Here is a 22,788-nt window from a genome sequence, read left to right as displayed (position 1 = left end):
CTGGGATAGGCTCCAGGTTCCCAGTGATCCTGAAGGATAAGCGGTATAGAAGCTGGATGGATAATATAACAAAAATATTTAAATCATGCTTTTAATTAATGCTCATTATTATTGGGAGCTTTATTTAATAGATTTGATTTTTTATGAATTTCAGTGGATAATATAAAGTGGAGCAAGGTTTAATTAAACAGTTCCACCCATAATTAGCTAAAGAAGATCAATCACTTGGTGAAAAGATCACAAACTTCATCCACCTTAGAAAAAAAAAATGGCAGTGAATCGTTTGGGAGATGAAAGAGTCGAGCTTTATTGGTGAAATGATCCGACTCGCTCAAAAGTGCTCTGAACGCAAAGTAATGTTTAAGGAAGCCATTTCAGCCATAGTTGGTTGATAAAGAAGAACAATCACGTTGCGAAAATACCGCAAACGTCTTCCGGTTTAGAAAAGGACGGCAACGAGTCGTTTTGGAGCTAAAGGAGTCGAATGCTATTGATGAGCTGAGTCAAATGATCTGACTCACCTGAAAGAGCTGGAATCTCAATAGAAATTAGAGAAAGATCTCGTTAAACAATTTCAGTCATGCAAAAAAAAGAACTGGTCATAATGTCAAAAACTTGGTCCGGTTTAGAAAGCTGCTTAGGAGTTCAGGAATCGACTCTTATTGGTGAGCCGAGTCAAATGAGCTGACTCAGGGAAAAGAGCTGGACGTTCACGCTCCAGTCCACAAGGTGGCGGTGTTGTGCCTGATATAGGGGCCGTACACATATTACAGCCTGATCCGTGCATGTTTTCGGTTTGCCCGCAGTTGTTATATGACTAGAGTCAGGTGACGCTGCCTCCTGCACCAGTACTAACCTGAACCAGTTCACTTTAACAGTTAGAGTTATTATTTAGTCATAAGAGGAGAAAGGTGAATCCTGTCGAAAATGGCAACTTCAGTGAAACTCAACACCGGAGCAGACATGCCACTTGTGGGTCTCGGTACATGGAAGGTAAGAGTCAAAATATTCTAAAATAAAAGTAGATAAGTAAAGATGTTCACGACAAAGTTTGATACTGGCTTCACAAAACCAGTGTGAAGATTGAAGATAGATCGAAGAAGAAAGAAAGAAAGAAAGAGTGACAGACAGACAGTTGCTGATGGAAAGAAAGGAGACAAAAATAGGTGGAGTGATACAGGTAGATCAGTGGTTCTCAACCAGGGGGGTGCTTTTTTTTTGTTGTTTTTTTGAATTCACAGACAGGGCATCATTTGGGTCCTCTGTGTATTTGATTGCTTTTAAATATAATGTGCATAAATGAAAAACCCCGCGTTCCCTCTCTCGCTATGTTTTCTTTTTGCTGGGGAGAGGCGGAGCTTAGCTGCCTTTTATCTAGCTGTCAGTGCAGATCAGTGTTGCCAACTTAGATACTTCTTGTTGTTGTTTTGCAAAAAAAAAAAAACAACACCTAGCGACAAACCTTAGCGACTTTCCAAATATCAGCAGTTCTGTCCTGCAAGCGCGAGGTCTCGCTTTCCTTCTGCACTCTCACCTGTCTCTGCGTCTGCTCTGTTCAGAGAGGGTCTGAGAGCTGGAGGATGAATGTCACGCATACCGAGACGCGCCCTTCATCCCAATTCATCATTCTTACGAGCATGTTTTTAGAACGCAAGGCGAATATAATGCAACATGTTTTACGCCTGACTCTAATTTCACCTTCAAATTAAACTGCTAATCCTAGAGGTTCACATACTTTTCCCGCTCACAGATATGTCGTATTGGATCATCTTCCTCGATAAATAAATGACCGAGTGTGATATTTCTGCCTGATTTGTTTAATCGGTTTCTCTTTCGTCTAGTTTTAGGACTCGTGTGAAAGTCTGATGATGTTTTAGGTCATTTGTGCAGATATTTAGAAAATTGTCAAGGGTTCACGAACTTTCAAGCACCACTGTAGATGGAGAGAGAGAGAGAGAGAGAGAGAGAGAGCGTTATTGGAAGGAAAGAAGGTGTTGCAGGTGGAAGAAAGAGTCATGGATGGATAGAGTATGACTGAAAGATGGAAGAGAAAGGAAAAAGATTTCACAGAGAGAGCGATAGATGAACAGTGTGAATGAAAGGAAGAAAAAGAGAAGGTGGAGAGATGGAAGGAGAAATAGATGAAGAGAGTGAGTGTTACTGGTAGACAGAGATGGAGTGAGTTTTTGGGATCGTCCGCTACGGGAATACCGTAGGTAGCATTTTTTGGGTCTCAGAAGATGAATAAGCTTAAACAGCAGTTTTTATGCATTTTATTGCGAGTAACTTTAAATTTCATCCCTTACACGTGTTTCAAAAGTCTAATTCTGTTCAAATGCACTTCGTTCTTTCCATTATAAAGTCAGGAACATCCAGGAGCGTCTAGGGCCCAGTCTTATCTGGAAAGGGCCGGTGTGGTGCAGGTTTTCATTCCGCTCGAGCCACACCTGAGTCTATTGAAAACCAAGATCAGCTGATTAATGGGGTGATATCAGGTGTGGCTCCTGCTCGGTTGGAATGAAAACCTGCACCCACACCGGACCTTTCCGGATAGGATTGGACCCCTGACCTAGAGACAGAGTGGGAGAAAAAAAAAATCACTATCACTGTAAACGTGTATATTTTGTGAGGAGAGGTGGCTTTCAATAAACCAATCTTGTACTTAAAGTAATTACAGGTGTGCTCTTATGTAGGACTGGTTTAATTTATAACAAAGGGCAAATATTTATACTACTACTACTACTACTACTAATAATAATAATAATAATAATAATATATAGTGTATATAAGTAGAGAAAGGCTAAATAAATTAGTTACAGATCATTAAATATGCATCATTAAATGCAAATATAAACCCATATAAAAGAAGATATGGAAAAAAGAATATATTCTCTATTACAATTAAAAAAAAATAAATAAATAAAAAAATCAATTTAATAATAAAGAAACCATATAATAAGTATATAGTTAAGATGAGATCAAATATATTAAGATAAGGCAAATGAATTAAGATACAATATTGCTAATAAATGTATCCAACAGGGATATTGTAGCTTAGAGGAAAAAAAATTCAAATTAAATGTTTAACGGAATATTTTTGAAATAAATAATTGCTCGTAATATCAAGTGTGTGTGTGTGTGTGTGTAAAGGATATATCACTCCTTTTAAATTTTTTCTTTTATTTTCTATTTATTTTATTTTTTTTATGTTTTTGACCAAATCTGATTATTCCTCATTTTTATTATAATTTTTTAAAAACATATTCATTTAGTGACGTCAGTTTTCACACTTTGCCACAGTTGTTATTTATTTGTCTAATTTCAGCGAGCAAAAACCACCGTACGTTATGGAATGGTCATTTTATAAATAAATAAATTCCTTTTTTAGAAATCTTATTAGCTACAGTGCAGATCGAGTTCAAAGAGTCGAGCCTTATTGGTGAGCCGAGTCAAATGATCTGGCTCACTCAAAAGAGCTGGAGGTGCCTTAGAAGTCCTAAGTAAGATTTGAGGAGACCGTTTCAGCCCTAGTTGGACAAAGAACAATCATGTGGTGAGAATACTGCAAACTTAGTCCGGTTTAGAAAAGAGTGGCGATGAACTGTTTCGGAGCTGAAGGAGTCGACTCGTTTTGGTGCGCCGAGTCAAACGATCTGACTCACGTAAAAGAGCTAGAAATTCCTTAGAAATTATAGAACGATTTGACTAAACAATTCAGTCATAGTTATGCAATAAGAACAATTACGTTGTCCGGTTTAGAAAGCTGCTTAGGAGTTCAGGAGTCGACTCTTATTGGTGAGCCGAGTCAAATTATCTGACTCAGTTTGGGGGGGGTTGGGGGGAAGCTGGAGATTCATGTTCCAGTCCACAAGGTGGCGGTGTTGTGCCTGATATTGGTACAGTACACATATTACAGCATGATCTGTGCATATTTTCGGCTGTCTATGCACTTTGCCCGCAGTTGTTATTTGATTAGAGTCAGGTGACTCTGCCTCCTGCACCAGTACTAACCTGAACCAGTTCACTGTAACCAGTTACAGTTATTATTTAGTAATAAGAGGAGAAAGGTGAATCCTGTCGAAAATGGCAACTTCAGTGAAACTCAACACCGGAGCAGACATGCCACTTGTGGGTCTCGGTACATTTCAGGTGAGAGTCAAAATATTATAAAATAAAAATAATTTCTAGGTTTTGTGCATTTTATTGCACGTAACTTTTAATTGCATCCATTAAATATGTTTTAAATGTCTAGTTTATTTTTTTTTAAAGAGAAGTGGCATTAAATAAATGTATTTTGTACTACTACTAATAATAATAATAATAATAATAATAATAACAATAATAATAATAATAATAATAATACTATACAGTATAGAAGTAGAGTAAAGCTAAATAAAAAGTAGCAAAAAAAAATCATATAAAAGAAGAAAGAAGCTTAAAGAAAATAAAACATTCTCTATTACAAAATTCTAAAAATAAATCCAAATAAAATGTCTATAAATGTTCACACGTGTTAGTGACGAGAGCCAGTCACGGCCGCACGATACTTACACGAAAGTTAAACAAAGCCATTTCAGCATTGTATCACGCTCGGTGCTGATACGTGAGTGAACATTTATTAACCCTTTGTCCTCTGCCCCAGTCTAAGACAGGCGAAGTGACACAAGCCGTGAAAGCCGCCATCGCCGCGGGCTACAGACACATCGACGGAGCGTTCGTCTACGAGAACGAGAAGGAGGTCGGCGAGGGGATCCAGGCCATGATTAAAGAGGGCGTGGTGAAAAGGGAGGAGCTGTTTGTCGTCAGCAAGGTAGCCCTCACGACCTCACCGCCCGAGAATGCTGATTATATTACAAACGTTACGTCAGATTAGTTCGACTGAACAAAGGTTCTTTCCTTCACAGCTTTGGTGCACCTTTCACCAGAAATCAGCCGTAAAAGGGGCGTGTCAGAAGACCTTAAGTGACCTGCAGCTGGACTACCTGGATCTGTATCTGGTCCACTGGCCAATGGGCTTTAAGGTGACATTATATATCCTTATCTAATAAAACGAGGTTATAGTTTTCCAGTTTTATCTCGTCCTCAGATATGTAAGGCTGCAGGAGTAGTATTCGGAAAACAGTAGTACTAATGATGGTAATAATGGGAGCAGTACAGGTTCTCCAGACCAAAATAAATTAGTCCTGGGGGAAATCAGTACTCAAAAGGCTAATCTTTACTCCCTGAGAGATTTCCCCAAGACGAACACAATCACACACGTCTAATCTGGCTGACCAGCACCCCATTATTCCCCCCAGTGATTAGATGGTTATTGGATTAGATCGTTGACAATGACGAAGCAACCCTGGATTTGTGCAGCAAAAAGTCTGTAAGCTCAAAGGTTTATTTAACTTAAAGTTCAGCTAGCACATTAATGATAAGAAGATGGATAAGTAGAATCCAGGATGTTTCACCTTGTGGAGCTGAAGAAGGACTTTTGTCTTCTCTGGAACCTGCAGCCTGTATACAGGTATTAGGAATGTATGAATAGAATGATGTCATTTTTTTTTTTTTTTTTAAAGTTAAAGTTGTAATCATTGGCAGATTGCTGTGGTGTAAGAAGAATAAAACACTTCAGATTGATGGCTGACTCCAGGACAGATATTTCTATAGGACTTGTGTTTAAGGACTGTGTTTTTGTCTCTCAGCCTGGATCAGAACACTTCCCGCTGGACAGTGACGGTTTTACCATCACTGATGACACCACTTTCCTGGAGACCTGGGAGGTGAGAAATCGATTATAGTTTCATTTTTTACAAAAATGCTTCCTGAGGCAGCATCACGTCATTACGCACCGATCTTGTTGTTGTAGGGAATGGAAGAGCTGGTGGACGCGGGGCTGGTGAAGGCCATCGGCATCTCCAACTTCAACCGAGAGCAGATTGAAGCCATCCTGAATAAACCGGGCCTCAAATATAAACCTGCCAACAACCAGGTAAACTCCAGCTGAGATTCGAATTGGTGTATACGTATAATCTGAAGGGGTTTTTAAAATGCTTTTTGGATGTTTGTCCAGGTTAAATTTACTACTTAAGGAAGAAAACACTCAGTGTGGTGCTGTTATAAGAAGATAATCATCGAGGCAGTGGCGTGATGGAGTCACAGTTCCACCTTTTACTAGGGTTATGAATCGCTCTCTTTCATACAAAACATATGATTCAATTCACTACTGATTCGATATGATTCGATTCACCACTGATTCGATTCAGTACTGATCTGTTAATGATTCAAGCCGGAACTGATCCACTACGATTCAATTCACTACTGATCCGATATGATTACGGTCAGTACTGATTCGATACGATTCAAGTCAGTACTGATCCGATATGATTCCATTCACCACTGATCCAATTAGATTCACCACTGATTTGATTCAGTTCACTACTGACCCAACACGATTCAAGTCATTACTGATCTGATCCGATTCAATTCTCTACTGATCCGATCTGATACGATTCGATTCACTATCGATACGATTCGACTCCCCACTGATCTGATATGATTCGATTCCCTACTGATCTGTTAACGATTCGATTCGCCACTGAACCGATGTGATTCAAGTCGGTAACGATCCCATACGATTCGATTCCCCACTGATCTGTTAACGATTTGATTCACTACTGAACCGTTATGTTTCAAATCAGTACTGATCCGATACGATTCGAGGCGTCACTGATCCGATACGGTTCCACTCGGTACCGATCTGATGCGATTCCATTCGCTACTGATCCGATAATATTTAATTGACTAATGATCCAATCCAATACGATTAATTTCACTACTGATCCTGTATGATTCGATTCACTACTCATCCGACACGATTCAGTTCAGCCCTTTTACGATTTAATTCAGGCCCGATTTAATATGATTCCGTTCAGGTCATTTTAAGTTTTCCGACACGGGAACGATTTCAGGACGGATGAGTTGCACAGCATGACGAGCTGTGTTTTTCATGTGACGTGTTTCCTCAGGAACACGACAAGCTGTGTTTTTGTCTTTGTCTTACTAACTTGAGTAGAGAGAGGGGAAAAGAGAAGTTGGTGAAGGAGCGATTCTTTGCAACTGAGAACAGGAACTTGTTTCATGGGCGTTCCTTAAAGCCAAGATCCTTTTTGTTTTCGTGTTTTACTCTCCCTGTGGTCTAGGCGTGCACGTTTTCTTGTTTCCGACTCTGCGTAAAGGGCAGCGACGTTGACGTCGTTATCTTGTCTCCTAAGACTTAATTACAGTGATGGATGTACACGGAAAGGTCATCTCGTATCTACTAATCCGTGTTTTTCTCCAGGGTTTCCGTGGGTCCTTAAAAAGTCTTAAGTCCCTTAGTTTAAAAATAAGGCCTTAATTAGCATTAAAATGTCTTAAATTCATGTTTCAAAGGTCTTAAAAATGTTACCCGGATGAGGACGGGTTCCCTTCTGAGTCCGGTTCCTCTCAAGGTTTCTTCCTCGTATCGTCTCAGGGAGTTTTTTCTCACCACCGTCACCACCGTCTCGCTCGATAGGGATAAATTCACACGCTTAAAATCTCCATCCTGTGTTTATACGTTTCTGTAAAGCCGCTTTGAGACAACGTCCATCGTTAAACGCGCTATACGAATAAAATTGAATTGAATTAAAAATGCGACCGAACTGGCACCGTAAAGAAGATTTAGATGTTATTTTGGCTCGTTGCTGTTTGAGACGGTAAAGCCGTGTCACCGCGTCGCACTCGTCTGTGTTTTAGAGCGGCTCGGTTCACGGTAAACATGCATTTACACACAACACACGCCAGATTCACTTTGCTGTCACGTTTTTACATTTTTGTGTGCAGAGGTCTACAGCATTTCATCTGATTTGGTAACGAGAAGTGAATTTTAAAAAACAGTTGCCAGTTAAAAAGAGGACTTCCTGCGTTTTTCCACCAAAATAAAAGCCACAAGGTCTAACACATATAAAAGTGAATTAAGTCAGAAATATATACTACTGTTGTTATATTACTATTAGTACCCCAAATAAAAATGTATTATAATTAAGTAGTATTCAGTGCAATAGTGCTATTAGTTTATTATTACAAAATATCATGGGTTTTTTTTCTTTAATAGATTTTCTTCTTTACAGAAATGTATGTAGATTTATAACACTACTTGTTACGTTACCCTGGCATGAAATGACAATAAAACCCTGCGAGGGGGTTTCTAATACAACTGCCGAGGGAGTGATGGTAATCCATCTCTCTCTATTCTTTTTTCCTCTCTTGGAAAGACTGGTAATGTAAATGGTAATGCAAAAAAGGATCCAGTCCAGGGACGTGCCGAAGGGGGCGCTCTGGGGGCTCGAGCCCATGCCCTTTTTCTAGATGATTTAAAAGTGCTCCTCTCGACATTAATTAATAAACAATGTTGTGTGAAAAGGATTTTGAATTCAAATTAACACGAGGACGTGCACAAAACCGTAGCAAATTAATCACAAGAAAGTCGGAGAATGTTTCCTATTTATTTGTCCGACTCGAGTCTGCCGTCAGATAGCAGAATTTTATATGCTTATCGCCGGTAGTTTCCAAATTGATTAAGAGGGAATGTGTCGGTAAACACTAGCTACTCAAGTTCATTACATTTCCAGACATGCAAGTAACCCTGTTATATGTATTCACCACTGATTTGATTCGATTCGCTACTGATGCAATACGATTCGGTTCATTACTGATACGATACGATTCCGTTCACTACTGATCCGATATGATTCCATTCACCAATGATCCAGTTAGATTCACCACTGATTTGATTCGATTCTGATCCGATACGATTAAATTCACTGATCCGATACGATTAAATTCACTACTGAGCCGATATGATTCGATTCACTTCCGATACAATTCGATTCACTACCGACACAATTTGATTCACTACCGATACGATTAGATTCCCCACTGATCCGATCCGATACGATTCAATTCCCCACTGATCTGTTAACGATTCGATTCGCTACTGAACTGATATGGTTCAAGTCGGTACTGATCGGATCAGATTCGATTCCCCACTGATCCGATACAGTTCAATTCATGACTGATCCGATACAGTTAAATTCCCCACTGATCCAGTTAGATTCACCACTGATTTGATTCAATTCACTACTGATCCGATACGATTCAAGTCATTACTGATCTGATCCGATTCGATTCCCTACTGGTCCGATACGATACGATTCGATTCCCCACTGATCCGATATGATTCGATTCCCTGCTGATCTGTTAACGATTTGATTCGTTACTGAACCGATATGATTCAAGTCGGTAATGATCTGATACGATTCGATTCCCCACTGATCCGATACGATTCGATTCCACACTGATCTGTTAACGATTTGATTCGCTACTGAGCCAATATGATTCAAGTCAGTACTGATGTATGTTATATAGTCAGTAAAGGCACGATGCCTTAAAGAATTTAAAGAGAAACTGAAGAAGGAGGCAGCGAAAGAGACGGCTTCCTTATCAACATGGGTGAAAAAAATTGAGCTAATATGAGACAGATAGTTGCAAAATAGGCATCATATGTTTACAGAGAGTGATAGTCAGTCTTACACGGCGTTCTGCTCGGCCATACACGATTACCCTTGCCCCCCCGCCGCACCCCCCGCCACCACCACCACCACCACTTGAAGCATTCATCATGTTGAACTATTTCAGTTGCGTTTGTTGGATTTGTTCGTCGCAAACAGCTGAAAGTCTGTACGTTTTGATGATGAACCTGATTTGCACTGGCGGGTGAATCATTCTGATTGCAACTCTATAGTAACTTGCCACTTGTTAACGAATATGGCTAATTTAATCCTGTTGCCTAAGTGATGTGAAAAAAGGGCATTAAAATCTCAATTTATCTTTTTAAAGTGAAATTTAGAAGGCAAAAATGACAAGCGTTGACTGACTTTACTTTAGTAAGTGGCATAGTAGGCGTGTCACTACGTTCGTGGAGGGTAATACTGTAGTTTTTTTAAAAAAGGTTAATGATAACGTCATGCACAGATAATGAACTTAGGGTAGGACTGTGTCCTAAAAAACACACACACTTTTATTAGCTAATTAGACTGATGTGCTTTTTAATATCGTGCATCATTTCTACATTTAAATTCTCCTCAAGTACTTTTGCCCTGTCGCATCGGGTTGTTCTGTGACATTATTCTCCCATAACTGAATCTCAAATGGCGTAACGGCGTAACGTAATGGAGTGTTGGTGAGGACTTCATCTTGTCAGGTTCAAGGTCTGCGTTTATCTCATCACACTCTTACTTTCTGCAGATCGAGTGCCACCCTTACCTGACGCAGGACAAACTGATCTCCTTCTGTCAGTCGAAGGGGATTACAGTGACCGCGTACAGCCCTCTGGGTTCCCCTGATAGACCATGGTGAGGGGTTTTATTTTACACGACTGTTCATCTGACTAATTCTTATCATCTCTCTCAGATGAAATGGAACAATAGCACGGTCTGAACATCATTTATGTTTGCAAGGTCACACATCTCTGTGTGGTATGGAATTAAGTAGTGACGTGAACTCGTGAAGCTTGTTTGAAGTGAGCTCAATTGCTCTTTTTTGTGCTTTTTTTTAAACAATCAGGGCTAAACCAGAAGACCCATCGCTGTTGGAGGAACCAAAGATCAAGGCCATTGCTGAGAAGCACAAGAAGTCCACCGCTCAGGTAGGAGGAGGACTGGAGAAATAAAACCAACGAATTTCTAAAAGCTCCAAAAAGCTCATTGTGTCCGTAATTCTCACCACCCACCACCAGGTGTCCCCTATAACGTAACAGCTCCGTATAAATCACCGAGATGGGCGTGTCTTCACGAAGTCCACACTATAAGTTCCACGCATGCTACGTTCACTCACACTTCGTTTGTATTAAAACTAGAGATGCACCGATGTATCGGCCGATAAAGGCAATTTATCACGATAGTTTAGAAACATCCGATGATCAGGGCCGATTATATCCTGTCGATCAAAAGAGGGCGGGAAAAACACATGGATTTCATGCTGTGTGTAAAGATGATGTCTCTTGTGTGGAATGACGACAAAACTGCAGTTTGTAATCTCTGTAATCTCTGCACTGATTAAATTTTACACCGGACGCTGCAGCAGTGAAGCGGGAGTTTCAGCATCGAGTCGAACTTTTTTTTTTTAAACTAATTTTGCCGAGCTGCTCGAACTGAATTAAAGGGCCAGTACACCATTGAAAGATTTCAATGAAGATGACAAAGTATATATTGCACAGAAAAATATATTTGTAGAGTCGTATATTTCATATCCAGTTAATGTTAATATATAAAAAAGTTTATATATATATATATATATATATATATATATATATATATATATATATATATATATATGTGTGTATGTAATATATTACTGGCATGATGGATTTAGATGGAACTAAAATTCCAGGAATACTAATCCAGTCTGCCTAGGTCTTGAGATTAATAAGTGTCCGGGCAATGAAACGGATATCGTGTACATCTCCAGGTCCTGATCCGCTTCCATGTCCAGAGGAACGTCATCGTGATCCCGAAGTCTGTTACCCCGTCACGCATCAAGGAGAACTTCCAGGTGAGCTTTAGCGGAAAGACGGAAACTCCCCGATGCTGGAGAACGTTCAGGCTTAAACGAATGCGTTTGAAATGAATGTCATTTCCGCCGCCAGGTGTTTGACTTTGAACTGAGCGACGATGAAATGAAGACCATTTTAAGCTTCAACAGGAACTTCCGGGTTTGTCCCATGCAGTGGTGAGTGCTTTATATTAGAAACACTATCCATGTCGTCTCGGTACATATGACGTATTAATTATAGATGTATAACGTTCCCGTTTTGTTTCGTTTTTTGTTTCGCAGGAGTGTGAATCACAAGGATTTTCCGTTTAATGCCGAGTACTGAAACTGAAGACGATTACTCCAAAAAGGAAAAAAATAAATAAATTTCACGAAACAGCAAGGCTTATGTACACTGTTCTGTTTTAAATGCTTGAGCTTGATATTTCACACTGAATACTCGAACATGCATGAAAGCACTTGCTTTTAATTCCTCTGTCTTTTTTTTTTCCTCAGCTTTGGGTACTGTGTTTATTCAGGGTGTACGCCTCATTCGCACAAAAAAAAATTTTTCTGAATGACGGAAAACGTGACTTTAATGCTGGAAAGTCGATAGAAATGATTCTACTGGAATACTAATCAAGTCAAATGAAACAGAAAGGACGTGTAATTAATTAACGGCTACCACCGCACCAGACAAAATAACCCGAAGCCTCCTTTAACGTTTCACTTTATATTTAACTAAACTGAAATACTCTTAACGCACTTAGCGAGAATGGAAATTTTGTTTATGCGGAAACTTTTGGTTAACCCTCGTATGTCTGAAATTATTTTTATTACCGCGGTCTTATTGTTCTCCACACGCTGGTGTGATGTGGTTTGATTTGAACACTCCATGCGTCTGATTTCATCAGAGTTCATCTTAACTGGCTGCTTTTGTTTGTTTGTTTGTTTGTTTTTTTAAATAAGTGTTTTGACTGGATGAAAATTAATTTTAGCTGATTTTATCCAAAAATAAAGCTGATGCATCAAGAGTTCTGGTGTTTTTCTTCTTAAATGGTTGGTTATAAAAAAAAAAAAAACACGCAGCAAAGCGTTACGCAGTTGTTTCATACCGTAACGCAAAACCAAAACAGGAGCCTCTACGACACGATGTGAAACCAGGACCGTTTGCCGAAAAAGGTTTTTAAAGCTTTTTTGACCGTGTAGAAACTCATATTCTTTTTACTTACATTTTTTAAACAAGTGGATGCTTTTAGAAGTCTTTTTAAATTGAGTCTTGTATCTGTTTTCAGCCTGGTAGCAGGATTCAAAAATTAAATAAATTACAGCTCGATGCTAATAATGACTGTTAGAGCTTCAGTTTATATTCACACGTGACACACGTGCCTATTTTCCTTACTGGAGGAGCATGGAGCCTATCCTAGGGGAGTCGGGACACACGGCTGGGGGACACCCTGGACAGGGGCCAACCCATCACAGGACACATTCTCTCTCTCTCATTCCCACACACTACGGATGATTTGGAAATACCAACCAGCCTACGACGCATGTCTTTGGACTGGAGGAGGAAACCGGAGTTCCCAGAGGAAACCCCCGAAGTACAGGACAGAACATGCAAGCTCTGCACACACAGGGCACAATCACATTAATGTAGCAGGTTATGATCGCTCTATATGACGCAAACACCCAGTTTTACAGCAAAGGACACCTTTGTAGCCGTCCAGGTGCAACGTTTTCTCAAGATGATATTTTATTACAGAAACCAAAACCAGGAACAAGGCTCTAATAATTCGTCCATCCATATCTACCCATCCGTTTTCTGTACCGATTATCATCCACAGGGTCGCGGTGAGCCTGGAACCTATCCCAGTGGACACGGGGCACAAGGTGGGGGACACCCTGGACGGGGTGCCAACATGTCACAGGGCACAATCGTGGTTCTAATCATAATAATAATTTTAAAATGCAGCTGGTCATGTTACCGAGAAACTGCGGCGTGTAAACTCCTCTTGTCCCGCAGTTTAAATCGCTTATTTATTTCGGTGACATAAACCAGTCCAATGAACGTTTTGTGAAACCGTTTTGTCGTTCTGTATTAACGACCATGAACGAAAGAGATTGCGAAACAAATCTAAAAACGAGAACTCTGTTAATACTAGAGGTTTAATTAGGACAACATTGATCACGTGAGCGCAAAGAAAATCAGCGTTACAGAAACGTTTGGAAGTCTGGCTGGAAGTTTTAGTTTTCAGGGTTTCTCCAGGATGTACAAGCAAAGAAAGCTTATGGGTTCTAGATTTGACTTATTTTTTCCCCTATGAGTGTAAAATAAAAAGATAGTTACGCTTCTTAGAAGAAGAAGGATGATGATGATGATGATGATGATGATATGATGATGATATGATGATGATGGGGAAACACTCTCGTAGGGTTCTACATAAAACCTTTAAGGGGATTTCAGGTTTTATTTAAAAGTGTAGAAGTGTATATTTATGGATTTTTAGCTCCTTGCTGGGTTCTTTATAGAACCTTTAAGAATTCCTCCAAAGGCACACTGAAGAACCTTCTAGATTTTTCCTTTTTTGTCCTCTAAGAATGTAGGAGGATGACTGGTTTGCACTTGTGTAATTGAGATTTCCTTGTTTAATATTTCATCATATGCCACCCATAAACCAAATATTTTATGTTTTTATATTCCTTAAGATAAGTTTATGGTGTGTGTAATTATTGATTATCCTTGAGCATGACACAGGGATTTCTGGAAAAATGTTATGTATACAATACACTATATATTGGCACCCTTGGTACTGTAAATATGAGCAAAGAAGGCTGTGAAAAATTGTCTTTATTGTTTAACCTTTTGAGCTTTTGTTCAAAACATTAACAAAAATACTCTGCTTTCATTGATATCAAACAATTACAAACACAACACAGGTTTATCCCAAAAAAGAATCTTTGTTAAATATAGGTGTTGAACAATTATTGGCACCGTTTTAGTCAGTACTTTGTGCTACCTCCCTTTGATAACAAGATAACAGCTCTGAGTCTTCTCCTATAACGCCTGATGAGGTTGGAGAATACATGGTGAGGGATCTGAGAGCGTTCCTCCATACAGAATCTCTCCAGATCCTTCACATTTCGAGGTCCACGCTGGTGGACTCTCCTCTTCAGTTCACCCCACAGGTTTTCTATGGGGTTCAGGTCAGGGGACTGGGATGGTCATGGCAGGACCTTGATTTTGTGGTCAGTAAACCATTTTTGTGTTGATTTTGATGTATGTTTTGGATCATTGTCCTGCTGGAAGATCCAACCACGGCCCATTTGAAGCTTTCTGTCAGAGGCAGTCAGGTTTTCATTTAATATCTGTTGATATTTGATAGAGTCCATGATGCCATGTATCCTAACAAAATGTCCAGGTCCTCTGGCAGAAAAACAGCCCCAAAACATTAAAGATCCACCTCCATATTTAACCGTGGGCATGAGGAACTTTTCCATATGGCTACCTCTCTGTGTGCTCCAAAACCACCTCTGGTGTTTATTACCAAAAAGCTCTATTTTGGGTTCATCTGACCGTAGAACCCGATCCCATTTGAAGTTCCAGTAGTGTCTGTACACTGAAGACGCTCGAGTTTGTTTTTGGATGAGAGTAGAGGCTTTTTTCTTGAACCCCTTCCAAACAGCTTGTGGTGATGTAGGTGACTTCAGATTGTAGTTTTGGAGACTTTCTGACCCCAAGACACAACTAACTTCTGCAGTTCTCCAGCTGTGATCCATGGAGATTTTTTATCCACTCGAACCGTCCTCTTCACAGTGCGTTGAGACGATATAGACACACGTCCAATTCCAGGTGGATTCATAACATTTCCAGTTGACTAGAACTTCTTAATTATTGCCCTGATGGTGGAAATGGATATTTTCAATGCTTGTGCTATTTTCTTATAGACACTTCCCATTTTGTGAAGCTCAACAACCTTTTGCCGCACATCACAGCTATATTCTTCGCTCTTACCCATTGTTATGAATGACTAAGGGAATTTGAACTGTGTGTTACCTCATATTTATACCCCTGTGAAACAGGAAGTCATTTTTGAACAACTTCCTGTTCCTAGGTGTATTAAATAAATGTAAAATATCAATGCGAATATACTTTAAATATATTTTTCTCATATGAATTCAGAGGGGTGCCAATAATTGTTTTTTTTTTTAAATAAACCTGTGTTGTGTTTGCAATTGTTTGATATGAATGAGAGCAGAGTATTTTTTGTGAATCTTTTTAACAAAATATCAAAAGATTAAAAAATAAAGACACTTTTTCACAGCCTTCTTTGCTCATATTTACCAAGGGTGCCAACTTTGAAGCAGTTAAAGAGATCCACAGCTGGGAGACGCTGTTCACGGAACATCCAAAGCCTGGACACTCCACAAAGCTGGTCTTTATGGAAGAGTGGTTAGCTGTATGTAATCCTATTTGGAGTTGCCTAAAGACATGTTGGAATCTTGGCAGACGTTTGGAAAAAGGTTCTCTGGTCTGATGAGACCAAAATTGAACTTTTTGGTCTTGGCACAAAGCTCGACATTTGGTAGAAACCCAACATTGCCCATCACCCTGACTGCACCATCCATGCTGTGAAGCATGGTGGTGGTAGGATCATGAGGGTCACTTCTTGGTTACTTTTCTGAATAGAGAACATACCCTGTAACTGACCTTTGGTGGACAGTATCATCTTGGGAGAGTCATGGATACTGATCCATATTTATTGCTTTTTTAAATTTATTTATTGAATGTTGATATTCAGTTTTGGATATTTTTACACAGCAGTTTACATTTATGACATGTCATACACTCACTGTCCTCTTTATTAGGAGCATCTGTACACCTGCACATTCATGCAGTTATCTAATCAGCCAATCATGTGGTAGCAACACAATGCATAAAATCATATAGATACAGGTCAAGAGCTTCAGTTAATGTTCACATCAGTCATCAGAATGAAGAAAAAGTCTGATCTCTGTGACTTTAATCGTGGCATGGTTGCTCTTGAACTTTATTTATCTGATTTGTTAACTGCATGAATGTGCAAGGTTTCATATACATATGTTCATAAACACTGTCTGTGTAAACAGGAGAAGTAAAAACTATGTTTTTCAGAGTGCTTTAGTCCCTGACCTAGTGAACTAGCATGCTGTGTTTTTGCTAGAGACTACAAAGCACTTCTGTAAGTCTTTGCAGACACCCTCTGGATAAGGGTGTCTGCTAAATGCTGTACATAATCATGATGCTGTTTGTTTTGGAATGTTCTTTAACAAACTCTGAGTACTTTCCAGGAACAGGTGTGTATATATATATATATATATATATATATATATATATATAATATGATAATATACTGCAGTATAATGGGATATTTTATGTAGATTCATGACATACAGTTGCAATGAAAATGATTCAACCCCCATTGAAAATCGGGTTTATTGTCAATATTTACAGACTTTCAGCTGTTTGCGATGAACAAATCCAACAAAAGCAATTGAAATAGTTCAATAGCACTGCAAAATGGAGAAAAGTTCAAGATAAGTAATCTGATATACGTGTTTGGCGACATCCCCTGGTCAGATCTTGTAACTACAGTAACGAAAACTAATCAAAAACGGCGAAACTAAATGAATTAAATGGAGTTTTCTATTATATTAAGTATTACAATCTATTAAAAGCGACATACATTTGTTTGCGTTGATCAGTTTGTTATTTATATAAAAAAAAGTCTGGAAGCTTTTTTCCCCAACGCATCACTCGCTGCCTGGGCGTTTATTTTGAAATGCGTTAGCAAGGCAAGCTGACTCTCTGTTCTCGTCTTCACAGCAGCACACCTCGAAATTTCGTAAACACTTTATTTATTTATGTATTTACACCCAAAGCTCTAACCATGATGCAGTTCATCGTGAGTATTTGTGTGTTTGTGTTTGTGTATTTAAATCTTTACGAGACATTAAGTCGGTAAATCAGTTGCTAGTAAAGTGGCTAGCTAGTTACCTCAGGTTGCTAGCTCGTGACGTTAGGAGATGTGTCTATAGATAATACTAGGTAATGTAACAGCCCATGGAAGGATAAATAATTTTACAGATTTAAGATTTTTTTTTTCTTAACAAAAAAACACAGAAACATGTATTAAATGGGGACAGTGTGTAGTAAAGTGTGTATTGTGTTTGTTTTGCAGGTTGGCTTCACTTTGGGGAATGTAGTTGGGATGTACCTCGCACAGAACTATGAGGTTATACACATATTTTTTCCCCCGTCATAATGCAAATTAAAACATTAAATAATTAGAATGTACAGATTTGAAAATACGACATAAAAGAATGCTTGGATGTTTCCAAACCAACTACAGAATAAATCCAATAAATTAATGTAATTGAATAAATAGAAGTGTTTTTTTTTGTTTGTTTGTTTTTTTTTGTTTTTTTTTTTAAATTATTATATATGGCGAACATTGAATCAACACAAGGAATAAAACACATAATGGCATGCTAGGACAATTATTTTCACTATAATATAACAGCACCTCGTACTTTTAGGCTTTTTTTTAATCCGTTTATAGTTACAATTAATGTCTTTGTTAAGTCTAGTTCCTGTTGTCACTTACGCTATCGCAGCTATAAACAATCGTTCCCTCACCAGCATCTCTTTATTGTCTCTCTTGAAATTAATAAGATGAAAAAACATCAAACAGCTCGTCATCTTTTGTTACCAAGAAACAAAATTTTGTTCTCAATGGAGTGCAGAGTGAGAAAGGAGTATTTATGGAGTGCGGCGGGATCTGTATGGTGTTGAGGAGTCTGATGGCTGGATATGTCCACCATAACAAAGTCGATAACAAAATTTTGTTTCTTGGTAACAAAAGACGAGGAGCTGTTTGAGGTTATTTCATCTTATTAACTTGAAGAGAGAGAATAAAGACATGCTGGTGAGGGAATGGCTTTTTATAGCTGCTATAGTGTAAGTGACAACAGGAACTAACTTTGTATTGTTACTACACATACCATATTTTTTTTCTGCACATTCCTGTGCAAATATTTCTTATTTCCTCTCATTTTTCATTTAGTTATGTAAATGCACAGTATAAGGAGGACTAGGCCAGGTTTTCATTTCGCTGCAAGTTATATACTGTATGTAACTGTGTACGTGAATCCTGAAACCGCATTAAGAGTAAATTTGTCTGTCCTGAAGATGTCGGAAAATTTCAAGTTACAGTTTTACAAAGCGCTGACACTGGAGACTCCTTCCATCAGTGTTAAATAAACGTCCCCTTACTTCAAGAAAACTTCACCATATTGACGAGTACACACGTTGTTGTTGTTTTTTACGTCAATACACACGAGCATTTTGTCAATCTTGCCGGAAACCTCACTTTGTCGAAAAAGTTCAAAGTGTCGACTCGAAGAATCGATTTCGCACAGCCGTTTTCAATCCTGCGTCTCCATGACGATCAGCGTTCCCAGGTCTTCGGGTATCAGGATGCTTTGTGATAATTTCTTCCTGTTTTGTCTCGGATAAGTCATTCATGTCTTGGGGGGAAAAAAGAAATCTGACAATACATCCAACTTACAACCTGCAAATGATGGCCCCCCCCCCCCCCTTTTGTTCAAATGTCTGTCTAACAGCCTGTTTCTTCTTTTTCGTCTCCATACCAAAGGTCCCGAACATTGCAAAGAAAATCGAGGCCTTCAAAAAAGACGTGGAAGCGAAGAAAAAGCCTCCGGAGTGAAGTTGATGAGTCGTCAATCTATTTATTATGAGTAGTACACCCAGATGATATTGACGACAGTTTGTTGAAATAGTCATTTAAAAAAAAAAAAATTTAAACAAAAAAAAAAACATTTCAACACAAATATGATCTAAAGATTTTCCCTCAACGTTAATTAAAACTTAGTTAGCACTGAAATTTTTCATACATATACACTGATGTTTGTTAGAGTGCTGGATTTGTTCTCCTGGATATTTGTTCCATTTTCATGCACGTCGATCGATCTGTTCAGCTTAAAGCATTTACGGATAATCTGTATAAAAGTGGAACACGTGCTCCCTGAAAGTTCTTTCAGTCTGTGAATAAACTTTGGGTCCATTTGAACAAGTTTTAGGTGTAGGAAAGTGTAAGTGCACTTTATATACCTGCTAAAAGGCTTGAAAAGTTAACATTCTAGACAAGATGTTTTAAAAGTGAAGTGCTATACATTAAAGAATGGTCATGAACTCGTATAGTTCGTTAGCTTTATAAAATATATTTTAAAAAGCACTTCTGGTGAGACTGGGTAGATAAACAGTGTTAATATATTTCAGCTGTTAGCACAATTGCGAGCTGTAAATTGTAGTCGATGATAAATACACCAGTTCTGGGAAATGAATCACTGCTGTGTCTTTCTCTCTGATGCTTTACGGTCTTTATTCTCAATCGCTTTAACGCCTGAAAGAGCCAAACATCACTGCTACACATTATGATGACGAATTATATACATTAAAAAAAAATTAATTATATCCATATTATGTAAATTAACTTTTAAGATTGATACTACGAATGATAAATTACAAATGATTACGCATAAAATATTTACAAATTTCACAGTTTTTGCTGCTGAAGACCTTTGTGTGATTTATTTTTTTGTTAAATACATTTTCCTGTCATTATTGTTCATTACTGTTATTGTTCATAAATTGCTCATAAACACACAATGCCTTATATTACATCTAAACAACTAATGTCAACATAAGCATTCCAGTGGATTGACATACTGGGCAAGTAAAATTGATAAATACAAGATTTATTAATTTAGCAATGTAAGATGACTAATTTAATTTAATATTAAACTGATATAGTTTGATAAACAAATATAACCACTGGAAAAACTGGCTGCAGTTCTCAATGTGACCAACAGGTGGCAGCATTATCAATATAAATAATAGGAGCTATTCAATATGATGGTATATTCAATATGACATTTACCTTTTTTTTTTTTAAAGAGATGTATCCTCAAAACATTTACTTTTTCTATAAAATGTATAAACAATAGCTGTGTAAACATGAAAATAAAGAGTAAAATGCTTATAATAATTCCATTTGGAATCACAAACTGAGGATGCAGTGAGATAGTCATTAAAACATTAACTGCATAAAGAACAAAATAGAAAATGTTTTATATAAACAGGGAAGGATACTTATTCAAGAGTTAATGATGCCTTCTTAAAAAACAGGTTATTTTTTGTTTATTTCTTGATAAATGCCAATTTGATACAGAACGAGTTGTTTGTGAACCGAATGAACCAAGCAATGGATCTGACTCAATGAAGAGAGCCGTTTAGGGGTCAAATAAGCCGAGCATAGATCTGACTGAATATAAAGAGTTGTTTGGAAGTCGAGTGAGTCGAGCAATAGATCTGATTTACCAATAAGAGCCATTTGGAAGCCAAGTGAGTCGAGCAATAGATCTGACCCAGCGCAAAGAGCCGTTTGAGAGTCGAATAAGGTGAGCGGACGCACTGAGAAGAGACGTTTGGGAGTCGAATGCGCCGAGCATATAGATATGACTCACTAAAAAGAGCCGTTGAGAGTCGAATTAGCCAGTAAAAGATATGACTAACAAAAAAGAGCTGTTTGAGAGTCGAATTAGCCAGTAATCGATCTGACTCACTAAAAGGAGCCGTTTGAGAGTCGAATTAGTCGAGTGATAGATCTGACTCACCGAAAATTTTTAGGAGTCGAATAAGGTGATCCGATTCATTAAGAACAGCCGTTTGAAGCCAAATTAGCAGAGCAATAGATTTGACTGATTGAAAAGAACCGTTTGGGAACCGAGTGAGTCGAGCCAATACATCCGACCAACCGAAAAGGGCCATCTGGGAGTCGAATAATGTGATCTGATTCATTGAGAAGAGCCGTTTGGGAGTCGAATGCACCGAGCCAATATATCTGACTCACTAACCCTAACAAGAGCCATAACCTCGCAAGCTTTCTATTTAAAGGGCCTGTTTCAAAATAATCGTTAAAAAACGCGAACCATAGGAATGATACTTCCGGAATTCGCTGTGACATTCTCGCGCATGCGCAGTCAGAACCGGAAGTGGACGCTGCAACTGTTGCTGCTACAGTTCACAGCAAGTGGAGCGTCAAAAGTGGCAGCTGCTTTCCAGTTTCTCATCGAGTTTAAAGTCTGAACCTTTGCAAAGATGATAACTCTCACTGACTCACAAAGTAAGACCGTTATAGCGTGTATTTGGATCAGTTAAATCGTACAGTAGGGCTGGATATTAGAAGCTAATGACTAGCACTCAGCTAACTCACACCTACAAACTGAACACACATCTAATGAGTGTTTATTATAGCGTGTGTTTACACATCATTAGGAGGAAATGTTAGATCTTGTGATCTTTTAGCTCTTGTAATGGCAGAATAGCAATGAATAATCCTCTCAGTCTTTGATTATTTACATTGTACTTCATCCAACATGACCAGTAATGTCCAGCTGCAGTGTAATATCAATGTTTTATATATATTTTACACAGATTGTATTGATCATTCATCATTTTAAAGACTAAACCGACCTGTTTGACATGTGCGCTTTACTTAAAGAACACCACATTATGTATCATGTTGGATTTTATATCAGTCACCTGAATATTACCTAGTAAAGTTAAACTCCACCCTGACCCACGTTAAAATGTCTTTATACCAAAAAATTTGTGATGGCGTGAAGCCATTGGTGGCGTTATGAGCGTGAAAGCTGACGTTTCGGAAGCTGATCTGTTTGAGCAGAGAATCCAGACGAGGAGGCGAGACAGCTGGACGCACCGAAACACTAAAGCGCCGCTGCATCGCTCTTTTTAAGTAGAGGTGAAGTGAGGGTTCAATCCCACTGCACCACTGTCAGTAAGGAAAGTGAACGAAGTTTAAACGAAATAGAACTTGGACGCTGCGGGAGATCACGTGTTCGTTGTAAAGATTGGGTGGAGTTTTTATTTTGTGAGTTACTGCACGTCTGCTTTCGTCCTCAAAGCTTCTGTTTTCTTCACGCCACAGAAATCGGGATTGGACTGACGGGTTTCGGAGTGTTTTTCCTGTTCTTTGGGATGATCCTGTTTTTCGACAAAGCACTCCTCGCTATTGGAAACGTAAGCGCTGACACCTCAGTCTCAGGATGTGT

The 22,788-nt window shown here is 38.6% G+C and overlaps 3 protein-coding genes across 4 annotated transcripts in view; all 3 read left to right on the top strand.

The window, feature by feature from the left end:
• Positions 1-752: 752 nt before the first annotated feature.
• Positions 753-12,629, top strand: akr1b1.2 (aldo-keto reductase family 1, member B1 (aldose reductase), tandem duplicate 2). 2 transcript variants are annotated; one of them, XM_053650604.1, is made up of 10 exons: positions 753-993; positions 4,643-4,810; positions 4,905-5,021; positions 5,688-5,765; positions 5,852-5,974; positions 10,312-10,418; positions 10,630-10,711; positions 11,533-11,616; positions 11,711-11,793; positions 11,899-12,629. In XM_053650604.1, the coding sequence occupies exons 1-10, from the start codon at positions 928-930 to the stop codon at positions 11,939-11,941; spliced, it is 951 nt and encodes a 316-aa protein (XP_053506579.1). In that variant the 5' UTR covers positions 753-927; the 3' UTR covers positions 11,942-12,629. The 2 variants fall into 2 exon arrangements, with proteins under 2 accessions (XP_053506579.1, XP_053506580.1); XM_053650605.1 differs by lacking the exon at positions 753-993 and adding an exon at positions 3,923-4,149.
• Positions 12,630-17,381: 4,752 nt separating this feature from the next.
• On the top strand, positions 17,382-19,728 carry stmp1 (short transmembrane mitochondrial protein 1). Its single transcript, XM_053650864.1, has 3 exons — positions 17,382-17,537; positions 17,814-17,867; positions 19,290-19,728. The coding sequence occupies exons 1-3, from the start codon at positions 17,523-17,525 to the stop codon at positions 19,359-19,361; spliced, it is 141 nt and encodes a 46-aa protein (XP_053506839.1). The 5' UTR covers positions 17,382-17,522; the 3' UTR covers positions 19,362-19,728.
• Positions 19,729-21,350: 1,622 nt separating this feature from the next.
• golt1ba (golgi transport 1Ba) overlaps positions 21,351-22,788 on the top strand; it is a 7,122-nt gene continuing 5,684 nt past the window's right edge. Inside the window, exons 1-2 of the mRNA XM_053649764.1 lie at positions 21,351-21,839; positions 22,665-22,756. Coding sequence (XP_053505739.1) covers positions 21,815-21,839; positions 22,665-22,756 — 117 coding nt within the window. The 5' untranslated portion in view covers positions 21,351-21,814. The remainder of the gene's footprint in view (positions 21,840-22,664; positions 22,757-22,788) is intronic.

The sequence above is a fragment of the Ictalurus furcatus genome, chromosome 19 (genome assembly GCF_023375685.1).
Source record: "Ictalurus furcatus strain D&B chromosome 19, Billie_1.0, whole genome shotgun sequence".
In the NCBI taxonomy this organism is placed as follows: domain Eukaryota; kingdom Metazoa; phylum Chordata; class Actinopteri; order Siluriformes; family Ictaluridae; genus Ictalurus; species Ictalurus furcatus.
The sequence above is the reverse complement of the archived record's forward strand: the minus strand, read 5'-3'. Positions and strand labels throughout refer to the sequence as shown.